General features: G+C 51.6%; 1 protein-coding gene across 2 annotated transcripts in view; it reads right to left on the bottom strand.

Annotated features, from left to right (window-relative positions):
* Positions 1-11,662, bottom strand: part of LOC123992848 (intraflagellar transport protein 80 homolog) — an 88,376-nt gene that overhangs the window by 10,760 nt on the left and 65,954 nt on the right. For both annotated transcript variants that reach the window (XM_046294415.1, XM_046294416.1), the window contains exons 9-10: positions 5,263-5,442; positions 14-207 (exon numbers count right to left, since the gene is read on the bottom strand). In XM_046294415.1, coding sequence (XP_046150371.1) covers positions 14-207; positions 5,263-5,442 — 374 coding nt within the window. The remainder of the gene's footprint in view (positions 1-13; positions 208-5,262; positions 5,443-11,662) is intronic.

Here is an 11,662-nt window from a genome sequence, read left to right as displayed (position 1 = left end):
TAAAGAGACTTACTTCTCAGCCTGTACAATGAGGCTGACAGTCCCCTCCTTCAGGTCAAAGATGAGAGGGGTGTTCCAGTTCGTAGCACTGTAGACATAGCACTGGAGAGAGGTGGTGACCACTAGGTGACCGTGGGCCAGAGAGGCTTTGATGACCCGGTCCCTGAACTCCAGAACATCCCCCGCATCATTCACCACATTCCTCACCTGGGTGATGAATAGAGAGAGAGAGAGCGAGAGCGAGAGAGAGAGAGAGAGAGAGAGAGAGAGAGAGAGAGAGAGAGAGAGAGAGAGAGAGAGAGAGAGACTGTTTAGGAACACAGACACAGACATACACACAAACATGCAGATGTAGCTCAGATCTTGACATGCATAAACACATACAGACATTGAGTAACAAATCATTTGAAATACTAACAAACAAATTGTAACAAACAGACTATAGCATACACACACAGGACATGTTCTCTGAGACACTCATCGATGTATAGTAGGCATGGATGCACTCACGTAAACTCAAGAGAGTATTTACTGTTGATATATACAAGGAATCGGCCCGTGTCTAAGCATAGGACAGGAGGGGACAGAAATGCCTGGTGTGTAAACATATGTGCCTTTCTACTTTTTTCACCTGTTAGGATAAACAAAATGTCTTCCACATTTCCCTGTGAGTGAATGAGTGAATGAGTGAATGAATGAATTGAATTTGGTTTTCCACCAGCAGGTAAAAGGTGTGGTGGGTATTTATTTAAGGGTTTAAACATCATCCTTCTTTAACCCCCACTATAACAACCCAAATTTACTCACCAAACAACCAGGAATAAAAATGTTTAACCGCGAGGTGGTAAATTTAGCCGCCTGATTCACAAACCATTGGCAGATGTGCACTTTTTAAAAAAGAGAGGGAGAGAAAAAAACCTGTAAGGCTGAAAATAAATGGCTGAAGACACAGGTTTGTTTGGTTAACGCAAACAGTGCTCAGTGAGGGTTGTCTATGGAGAGTGTGCACGTACGCGTTTAGCCACGTGTGTGTGTGTGTCCGTTTCTGTGTGTGTGTGTGCGCGGGGGTGTGTCGACCGCGTGTAAACGCAACCTGGTGGTTTCTGAAGTTTAAACACACTCCGTGATGGAGGCTGCTATACAGGCTGGCCATTGTCACTGGTCCACACTGGGAGGCTTATATCATAATGTATAGACACAAGTACCCAGGCCTGGGGAATAGTCTGGCCCTTTAAAATAGCCTCACTAGCGTCTGCCTCTCACACCGGCCCATTCACCCTCAGTTAGCTGTCTCATTAATTCATTTAGGCTCAGGGACTGCTTGGCTTCTTAAGAGAAGAAAATATGAATACTTTTTCTGGAGGGCTAACCAAGCATATGGCAAAAGGAACCTGAAACACCTGCATGGTCCTCCTCTTGGTGAGGGTGATCTGTGTGTTCTACCTGCATGGTCCTCCTCTTGGTGAGGGTGATCTGTGTGTTCTACCTGCATGGTCCTCCTCTTGGTGAGGGTGATCTGTGTGTCTACCTGATGGTCCTCCTCTTGGTGAGGGTGATCTGTGTGTTCTACCTGCATGGTCCTCCTCTTGGTGAGGGTGATCTGTGTGTTCTACCTGCATGGTCCTCCTCTTGGTGAGGGTGATCTGTGTGTTCTACCTGCATGGTCCTCCTCTTGGTGAGGGTGATCTGTGTGTTCTACCTGCATGGTCCTCCTCTTGGTGAGGGTGATCTGTGTGTTCTACCTGCATGGTCCTCCTCTTGGTGAGGGTGATCTGTGTGTTCTACCGCATGCATGGTCCTCCTCTTGGTGAGGGTGATCTGTGTGTTCTACCTGCATGGTCCTCCTCTTGGTGAGGGTGATCTGTGTGTTCTACCTGCATGGTCCTCCTCTTGGTGAGGGTGATCTGTGTGTTCTACCTGCATGGTCCTCCTCTTGGTGAGGGTGATCTGTGTGTTCTACCTGCATGGTCCTCCTCTTGGTGAGGGTGATCTGTGTGTTCTACCTGCATGGTCCTCCTCTTGGTGAGGGTGATCTGTGTGTTCTACCTGCATGGTCCTCCTCTTGGTGAGGGTGATCTGTGTGTTCTACCTGCATGGTCCTCCTCTTGGTGAGGGTGATCTGTGTGTGCATGGTCCTTCTTGGTGAGGGTGATCTGTGTGTTCACCTGCATGGTCCTCCTCTTGGTGAGGGTGATCTGTGTGTTCTACCTGCATGGTCCTCCTCTTGGTGAGGGTGATCTGTGTGTTCTACCTGCATGGTCCTCCTCTTGGTGAGGGTGATCTGTGTGTTCTACCTGCATGGTCCTCCTCTTGGTGAGGGTGATCTGTGTGTTCTACCTGCATGGTCCTCCTCTTGGTGAGGGTGATCTGTGTGTTCTACCTGCATGGTCCTCCTCTTGGTGAGGGTGATCTGTGTGTTCTACCTGCATGGTCCTCCTCTTGGTGAGGGTGATCTGTGTGTTCTACCTGCATGGTCCTCCTCTTGGTGAGGGTGATCTGTGTGTTCTACCTGCATGGTCCTCCTCTTGGTGAGGGTGATCTGTGTGTTCTACCCTGGCATGGTCCTCCTCTTGGTGAGGGTGATCTGTGTGTTCTACCTGCATGGTCCTCCTCTTGGTGAGGGTGATCTGTGTGTTCTACCTGCATGGTCCTCCTCTTGGTGAGGGTGATCTGTGTGTTCTACCTGCATGGTCCTCCTCTTGGTGAGGGTGATCTGTGTGTTCTACCTGCATGGTCCTCCTCTTGGTGAGGGTGATCTGTGTGTTCTACCTGCATGGTCCTCCTCTTGGTGAGGGTGATCTGTGTGTTCTACCTGCATGGTCCTCCTCTTGGTGAGGGTGATCTGTGTGTTCTACCTGCATGGTCCTCCTCTTGGTGAGGGTGATCTGTGTGTTCTACCTGCATGGTCCTCCTCTTGGTGAGGGTGATCTGTGTGTTCTACCTGCATGGTCCTCCTCTTGGTGAGGGTGATCTGTGTGTTCTACCTGCATGGTCCTCCCTTGGTGAGGGTGATCTGTGTGTTCTACCTGCATGGTCCTCCTCTTGGTGAGGGTGATCTGTGTGTTCTACCTGCATGGTCCTCCTCTTGGTGAGGGTGATCTGTGTGTTCTACCTGCATGGTCCTCCTCTTGGTGAGGGTGATCTGTGTGTTCTACCTGCATGGTCCTCCTCTTGGTGAGGGTGATCTGTGTGTTCTACCTGCATGGTCCTCCTCTTGGTGAGGGTGATCTGTGTGTTCTACCTGCATGGTCCTCCTCTTGGTGAGGGTGATCTGTGTGTTCTACCTGCATGGTCCTCCTCTTGGTGAGGGTGATCTGTGTGTTCTACCTGCATGGTCCTCCTCTTGGTGAGGGTGATCTGTGTGTTCTACCTGCATGGTCCTCCTCTTGGTGAGGGTGATCTGTGTGTTCTACCTGCATGGTCCTCCTCTTGGTGAGGGTGATCTGTGTGTTCTACCTGCATGGTCCTCCTCTTGGTGAGGGTGATCTGTGTGTTCTACCTGCATGGTCCTCCTCTTGGTGAGGGTGATCTGTGTGTTCTACCTGCATGGTCCTCCTCTTGGTGAGGGTGATCTGTGTGTTCTACCTGCATGGTCCTCCTCTTGGTGAGGGTGATCTGTGTGTTCTACCTGCATGGTCCTCCTCTTGGTGAGGGTGATCTGTGTGTTCTACCTGCATGGTCCTCCTCTTGGTGAGGGTGATCTGTGTGTTCTACCTGCATGGTCCTCCTCTTGGTGAGGGTGATCTGTGTGTTCTACCTGCATGGTCCTCCTCTTGGTGAGGGTGATCTGTGTGTTCTACCTGCATGGTCCTCCTCTTGGTGAGGGTGATCTGTGTGTTCTACCTGCATGGTCCTCCTCTTGGTGAGGGTGATCTGTGTGTTCTACCTGCATGGTCCTCCTCTTGGTGAGGGTGATCTGTGTGTTCTACCTGCATGGTCCTCCTCTTGGTGAGGGTGATCTGTGTGTTCTACCTGCATGGTCCTCCTCTTGGTGAGGGTGATCTGTGTGTTCTACCTGCATGGTCCTCCTCTTGGTGAGGGTGATCTGTGTGTTCTACCTGCATGGTCCTCCTCTTGGTGAGGGTGATCTGTGTGTTCTACCTGCATGGTCCTCCTCTTGGTGAGGGTGATCTGTGTGTTCTACCTGCATGGTCCTCCTCTTGGTGAGGGTGATCTGTGTGTTCTACCTGCATGGTCCTCCTCTTGGTGAGGGTGATCTGTGTGTTCTACCTGCATGGTCCTCCTCTTGGTGAGGGTGATCTGTGTGTTCTACCTGCATGGTCCTCCTCTTGGTGAGGGTGATCTGTGTGTTCTACCTGCATGGTCCTCCTCTTGGTGAGGGTGATCTGTGTGTTCTACCTGCATGGTCCTCCTCTTGGTGAGGGTGATCTGTGTGTTCTACCTGCATGGTCCTCCTCTTGGTGAGGGTGATCTGTGTGTTCTACCTGCATGGTCCTCCTCTTGGTGAGGGTGATCTGTGTGTTCTACCTGCATGGTCCTCCTCTTGGTGAGGGTGATCTGTGTGTTCTACCTGCATGGTCCTCCTCTTGGTGAGGGTGATCTGTGTGTTCTACCTGCATGGTCCTCCTCTTGGTGAGGGTGATCTGTGTGTTCTACCTGCATGGGCCTCCTCTTGGTGAGGGTGATCTGTGTGTTCTACCTGCATGGTTCTCCTCTTGGTGAGGGTGATCTGTGTGTTCTACCTGCATGGTCCTCCTCTTGGTGAGGGTGATCTGTGTGTTCTACCTGCATGGTCCTCCTCTTGGTGAGGGTGATCTGTGTGTTCTACCTGCATGGTCCTCCTCTTGGTGAGGGTGATCTGTGTGTTCTACCTGCATGGTCCTCCTCTTGGTGAGGGTGATCTGTGTGTTCTACCTGCATGGTCCTCCTCTTGGTGAGGGTGATCTGTGTGTTCTACCTGCATGGTCCTCCTCTTGGTGAGGGTGATCTGTGTGTTCTACCTGCATGGTCCTCCTCTTGGTGAGGGTGATCTGTGTGTTCTACCTGCATGGTCTTCCTCTTGGTGAGGGTGATCTGTGTGTTCTACCTGCATGGTTCTCCTCTTGGTGAGGGTGATCTGTGTGTTCTACCTGCATGGTCCTCCTCTTGGTGAGGGTGATCTGTGTGTTCTACCTGCATGGTCCTCCTCTTGGTGAGGGTGATCTGTGTGTTCTACCTGCATGGTCCTCCTCTTGGTGAGGGTGATCTGTGTGTTCTACCTGCATGGTTCTCCTCTTGGTGAGGGTGATCTGTGTGTTCTACCTGCATGGTCCTCCTCTTGGTGAGGGTGATCTCGAAGCTCCTCCACTCCCAGCGCTGCTCCACCACGTGGGCGAAGATGACGTGTCCGTTCCCACAAGCCCCCGCGAGCTGTGTCCCGTCTGCCGACCAGGCCAGGCTGAACACACTGCCAGTGTTAGGCTTCTCCAACGCATACGACCACTAGAGAGAGAGACAAAGAGAGAGAGCGCAAGACAGTGACAAAGAGAGAGAGGTAAAAGCGAGAGAGTGACAAAGAGAGAGAGAGGTAAAGCGAGAGAGCGAGAGAGAGAAAGAGAGAGAGAGACAGAGAGAGAGAGAGAGAGAGAGAGAGAGAGAGAGAGAGAGAGAGAGAGAGAGAGAGAGAGAGAGAGAGAGAGAGAGACAGATTGTTGAGTAAATGGCAAAAAGAAATATGGTAGGACTGTACTTAATGCGCAATTTCAAAGAATAAGACAGATACTGTGCAGCCACAAAGGGGTATACGAGGTAGGGGTACAGTAAACCAGGGAGGTTAGGGATAGAGAGGGCTGGGGGTGAACAGGGATAGGTGCAGTATGGGGTAGTGGGGGGTTTGGTTGGGTGCATGACAGCCACCCCCCCCCCCATGTAAACTGTGTGTAAGAGACACGGGTTGAGTCAGGGCCCAGTCACTGAGCTGTGATGAACTGTGAGACACTGAAGGAGCACTCAGGCCTGCCAAGTCCAGCACTCGCGCTCGTAAACATGCACTCTGCTATCCTCATCTATTACAACCAGCCAGAGTTATGGGGGGGGTCGCATGAGCACACAACCAAGAGCCGAAGAGTGATTACCCAAAACTTTTCCTTCACTTTTAAAGTTCCATTTTCCTTTTCTGTTTTAGGGGAGGGAGGTTGTGGGGGGTTGCCGTGTGTGTGCGTGTGTGTCTTGGGGGTGTAGTGTTTTTTTTTCTGGTGTGTCGGTGGGAGTCAATGACACCCATCGAGACAGCTGAGAAGAGAGGCTGCCGCTCCTACCAACTCCCCAGCCTGCCGTTTGGAACACACCACCGCGACAACACAGGACGTTACTCACAAAGGCCACTAGAAAAACACTCCTCCGTGGCTTTTCCAATGTTCTCCCCCCGCTCTCTCTCTCCAAGATATGCCTTTGCTCTCTTTTCTTCTCTCACTGCTCTCTCTCTCTCCTCTCTCTTAGCATTCTGCAGAGTATCACACAAAGCCTATTCTGTTATTGGGCTTCTGGTTTAGAAATCCAGCCTGTCAGAGGGCTTATGATTGAGTTGAGATAGTTTGGGCTTACAGTTGTTTTCTCAACCTGTTGGGGTATATGTGTGTGAGAGAGATCTCCGTGTTGATGGATGATTTGGGGCTTGACTAATGGAGAGGCCAGATTAGCAATGCCACACTTAAACAGTTTGCTACACAAGAAACAGGACTCGAGTGTGAAAGGGAACTCTCCTGCTTCCCCACTCAGTCTCGAACTTCGCTCTTTACCCTACTTTCTCCACCCTCTCTCTCTTTACCCCTCACTACCCTGTCTCTGTACCCCTATCTAACCCACCTCTCTTTTACTCCTCCCCATCTCCTTTCACCCCTTCCCACTCTCCTCTCGTTGTCCACAGTCTACATTAGAGATTCCTCCATGGGCAGCCAAAGACAGTGATGACCTTCCCTTGATGACCTTTAACCCCTGACCCCTCTGCCTCAGCCCGTTTCAGTGTGCAGGTGGCTGGCAGGGCTCACCAGCTTTCACAGTCATCCCTATTTTCTATCTCACCCTTCTCCTCTGGTCTAGTATGTGACCCCTGACCTCTATGCCTCAGCTCTTTCCTGTGTGCAGGTGGCTGACAAGGCTGAGGCTGCTTACAGTGTGAGAAACGACTAACGCTAACATTATCCTAGCGCTACCTGTTAGAGACTGGACGGTACGCCAAGTGCTGTGCTGCACAGGAAAGGTCTGTGTTGGCTTCACGTGCTGAGGTGTGGCTTTGTATACGGTCTCAGCCGGCAGGTTGGAGCCCACCCTGCTTGATCTCTCTCTCTCTCTCTCTCTCTCTCTCTCTCTCTCTCTCTCTCTCTCTCTCTCTCTCTCTCTCTCTCTCTCTCTCTCTCTCTCTCTCTCTCTCTCGCTCTCTCTCTCTCGCTCTCTCTCTCTCTCTCTCTCTCTCTCTCTCTCGCTCTCACACACACACACACACACACACACAGAACGGTCAACACAGAAGATTTCCTTGGTCAGCTTCCTCCCCTGTAATACTGTATCAGGACCCAAAATAGCCAAAGGAAAAAAAAGCCCCTCTTTACCAATCTGGACAAGAGATTTCTTGTTAAACTCATATCAAAGGTGGCACTTTTACCTCTACCGCGCTCGCTCTCCTTCCTCTTAAATCCTGCGATAGAAATTACTTTCCTTATTTTTTGGGGTGTGTGTGTGTGCATATGCGCGTGTGCCACAAAGATAAACAGCGTCCGGCCGTATTAAGGCTGCTGCAGGGCTTTGAAGTGTACTTTTATATACCTTTCATCCAAACATCAGCACTATGATTGGACAGGCTCCACCGCCAACGAAAGCCTACACGCTTAAAATAATAATACCCCATCTACTCTTCAGTAAACATCCCGCTCCCTTTTAGAGCTCCCCTGGGGGAGAGGAGGTGGAGGGAGAGGAGGGGTGAGAGGAGATGGAGGAGAGGAGGTGGAGGAGGGGGGAGAGGAGGTTGAGGGAGAGGAGGGTGAGAGGAGGTGGAGGAGAGGGGAGAGGAGGTGGAGGGAGAGGAGGGGTGAGAGGAGGTGGAGGGAGAGGAGGAGTGAGAGGAGGTGGAAGAGAGGAGGGTGAGAGGAGGTGGAGGAGGGGGAGAGGAGGTGGAGGAGAGGAGGGGTGAGAGGAGGTGGAGGAAGGTGGGGAGAGGAGGTGGAGGGAGAGGAGGGGTGAGAGGAGATGGAGGAGAGGAGGTGGAGGAGGGGGAGAGGAGGTTGAGGGAGAGGAGGGTGAGAGGAGGTGGAGGACAGGGGAGAGGAGTTGGAGGGAGAGGAGGGGTGAGAGGAGGTGGAGGGAGAGGAGGGAGTGAGAGGAGGTGGAGGAGGGGGAGAGGAGGTGGAAGAGAGGAGGGTGAGAGGAGGTGGAGGAGAGAGGAGGTGGAGGAGAGGAGGGGTGAGAGGAGGTGGGGGAAGGGGGAGAGGAGGTGGAGGAGGGGGAGAGGAGGTAGAGGAGGTGGAGAGGAGGTGGAGGAGGGGGAGAGGAGGTGGAGAGGAGGTGGAGGAGGGGTGAGAGGAGGTGGAGGAGGGGGAGAGGAGGTGGAGGAGGGGGAGAGGAGGTAGAGGAGGTGGAGAGGAGGTGGAGGAGGGGGAGAGGAGGTAGAGGAGGTGGAGAGGAGGTGGAGGAGGGGGGAGAGGAGGTGGAGGAGGGGGGAGAGGAGGTAGAGGAGGTGGAGAGGAGGTGGAGGAGAGGGGGACAGAGATGCAGCTGAATGTATACACCACACTGTAATGAAGCAGGACACTTGATATCGGCCCGAGAAGCACTTTTGGATTTGTGCTTACCTAATGCTTTTAACACATTGAGCCATTTGACTCCTGCAGCAGCAAGCGTACGTTTGTGTATGTTTGTGTGTGAGAAAGAGAGAACACGGGTGTAGATTTAAATGTGAAAAAAACATGTGGTGTGTAAATGCAGAGTGTGAGTTTCTGAGTGCAGCTATGTGTGTGCCTAAAAGGTGAAAATCCCTGGGCTCTCAGTGTCAGGCAATGAGTAAGTATGGGACACTGGGGGGAGTCCTGTAGCTGTCCTGAGAGAAGAGGCTACTCTACCTCTTCCTACCTGCCTCCCCCACACCATGAAAAACCTCCCTTTCACTCTCCTCTCTCTACCTTTATCTTTCCCCAGAATTAACCCCACTATCTCTCTTTCTCTTTCGCAACTTCCTCTCACAAAAGGTGTCAGCATTAGGTAGTACTGTAGCAAGCGTTTCCAAAAAGCACAGAGTCCAATTATGGCCCTCTGTCTCCAGACTACAGGAGTAAGTCAGGACCTGTCCAGACCTGGAGCAGTGCTGGTTCACCTCTGGGCCACAGAGCTCCACTCCAGGACTCTCTGCTCTCAAACAGAGTTCAGTGTCAGGAAGGCCTCAGCCATAGACAACCATAGAGACCTGCAGCCATAGACAACCATAGGGAGCCTCATCCATATTCAACCGTCGAGCGCATCAGCCATTGACAACCAAAGGGAGCCATGGAAAACCATCAAGCACATCAGCCATAGACAGCTTCAGCTATAGACGACCAAAGAGCGCTTCAGCCATAGACGACCAAAGAGCGCTTCAGCCACAGATGACCAAAGAGCGCTTCAGCCACAGACGACCAAAGAGCGCTTCAGCCACAGACGACCAAAGAGAGCTTCAGCCACAGACGACCAAAGAGAGCTTCAGCCATAGATGACCAAAGAGCGCTTCAGCCATAGACGACCAAAGAGCGCTTCAGCCATAGACGACCAAAGAGCGCTTCAGCCATAGACGACCAAAGAGAGCTTCAGCCATAGACGACCAAAGAGAGCTTCAGCCATAGATGACCAAAGAGCGCTTCAGCCATAGATGACCAAAGAGCGCTTCAGCCATAGACGACCAGAGAGCTTCAGCCATAGACGACCAAAGAGAGCTTCAGCCATAGACGATTGCCCTCGCTAGAAGCATGTGTTTCAGACATAAGGAAGTGGATGGCTGCAAACTTTCTACTATTAAACTCGGACAAAACAGAGATGCTTGTTCTAGGTCCCAAGAAACAAAGAGATCTTCTGTTGAATCTGACAATTAATCTTAATGGTTGTACAGTCGTCTCAAATAAAACTGTGAAGGACCTCGGCGTTACTCTGGACCCTGATCTCTCTTTTGAAGAACATATCAAGACCATTTCGAGGACAGCTTTTTTCCATCTACGTAACATTGCAAAAATCAGAAACTTTCTGTCCAAAAATGATGCAGAAAAATTAATCCATGCTTTTGTCACTTCTAGGTTAGACTACTGCAATGCTCTATTTTCCGGCTACCCGGATAAAGCACTAAATAAACTTCAGTTAGTGCTAAATACGGCTGCTAGAATCCTGACTAGAACCAAAAAATTTGATCATATTACTCCAGTGCTAGCCTCTCTACACTGGCTTCCTGTCAAAGCAAGGGCTGATTTCAAGGTTTTACTGCTAACCTACAAAGCATTACATGGGCTTGCTCCTACCTACCTCTCTGATTTGGTCCTGCCGTACATACCTACACGTACGCTACGGTCACAAGACGCAGGCCTCCTAATTGTCCCTAGAATTTCTAAGCAAACAGCTGGAGGCAGGGCTTTCTCCTATAGAGCTCCATTTTTATGGAACTGTCTGCCTACCCATGTCAGAGACGCAAACTCGGTCTCAACCTTTAAGTCTTTACTGAAGACTCATCTCTTCAGTGGGTCATATGATTGAGTGTAGTCTGGCCCAGGAGTGGGAAGGTGAACGGAAAGGCTCTGGAGCAACGAACCGCCCTTGCTGTCTCTGCCTGGCCGGTTCCCCTCTTTTCACTGGGATTCTTTGCCTCTAACCCTGTTACGGGGGCTGAGTCACTGGCTTGCTGGGGCTCTCTCGTGCCGTACCTGGGGGGGTGCGTCACCTGGGTGGGTTGATTCACTGTTGTGGTCGGCCTGTCTGGGTTCCCCCCTTGGGTTGTACCGTGTCGGAGATCTTTGTGGGCTATACTCGGCCTTGTCTCAGGATGGTAAGTTGGTGGTTGAAGATTTCCCTCTAGTGGTGTGGGGGCTGTGCTTTGGCAAAGTGGGTGGGGTTATATCCTTCCTGTTTGGCCCTGTCCGGGGGTGTCCTCGGATGGGGCCACAGTGTCTCCTGACCCCTCCTGTCTCAGCCTCCAGTATTTATGCTGCAGTAGTTTATGTGTCGGGGGGCTAGGGTCAGTTTGTTTATCTGGAGTACTTCTCCTGTCCTATTCAGGTGTCCTGTGTGAATCTAAGTGTGCGTTCTCTAATTCTCTCCTCTCTTTCTTTCTCTCTCTCGGAGGACCTGAGCCCTAGGACCATGCCCCAGGACTACCTGACATGATGACTCCTTGCTGTCCCCAGTCCACCTGGCCATGCTGCTGCTCCAGTTTCAACTGGCCTGGGCCCTAGGACCATGTCCCAGGACTACCTGACATGAGGACTCCTTGCTGTCCCCAGTCCACCTGGCCATGCTCCTGCTCCAGTTTCAACTGTTCTGCCTTACTATTATTCAACCATGCTGGTCATTTATGAACATTTGAACATCTTGGCCACGTTCTGTTATAATCTCCACCCGGCACAGCCAGAAGAGGACTGGCCACCCCACATATGCTCTCTCTAATTCTCTCTTTCTTTCTCTCTCTCGGAGGACCTGAGCCCTAGGACCGTGCCCCAGGACT

The sequence above is a fragment of the Oncorhynchus gorbuscha genome, linkage group LG13 (assembly GCF_021184085.1).
Source record: "Oncorhynchus gorbuscha isolate QuinsamMale2020 ecotype Even-year linkage group LG13, OgorEven_v1.0, whole genome shotgun sequence".
Lineage (NCBI taxonomy): Eukaryota > Metazoa > Chordata > Actinopteri > Salmoniformes > Salmonidae > Oncorhynchus > Oncorhynchus gorbuscha.
The sequence above is the reverse complement of the archived record's forward strand: the minus strand, read 5'-3'. Positions and strand labels throughout refer to the sequence as shown.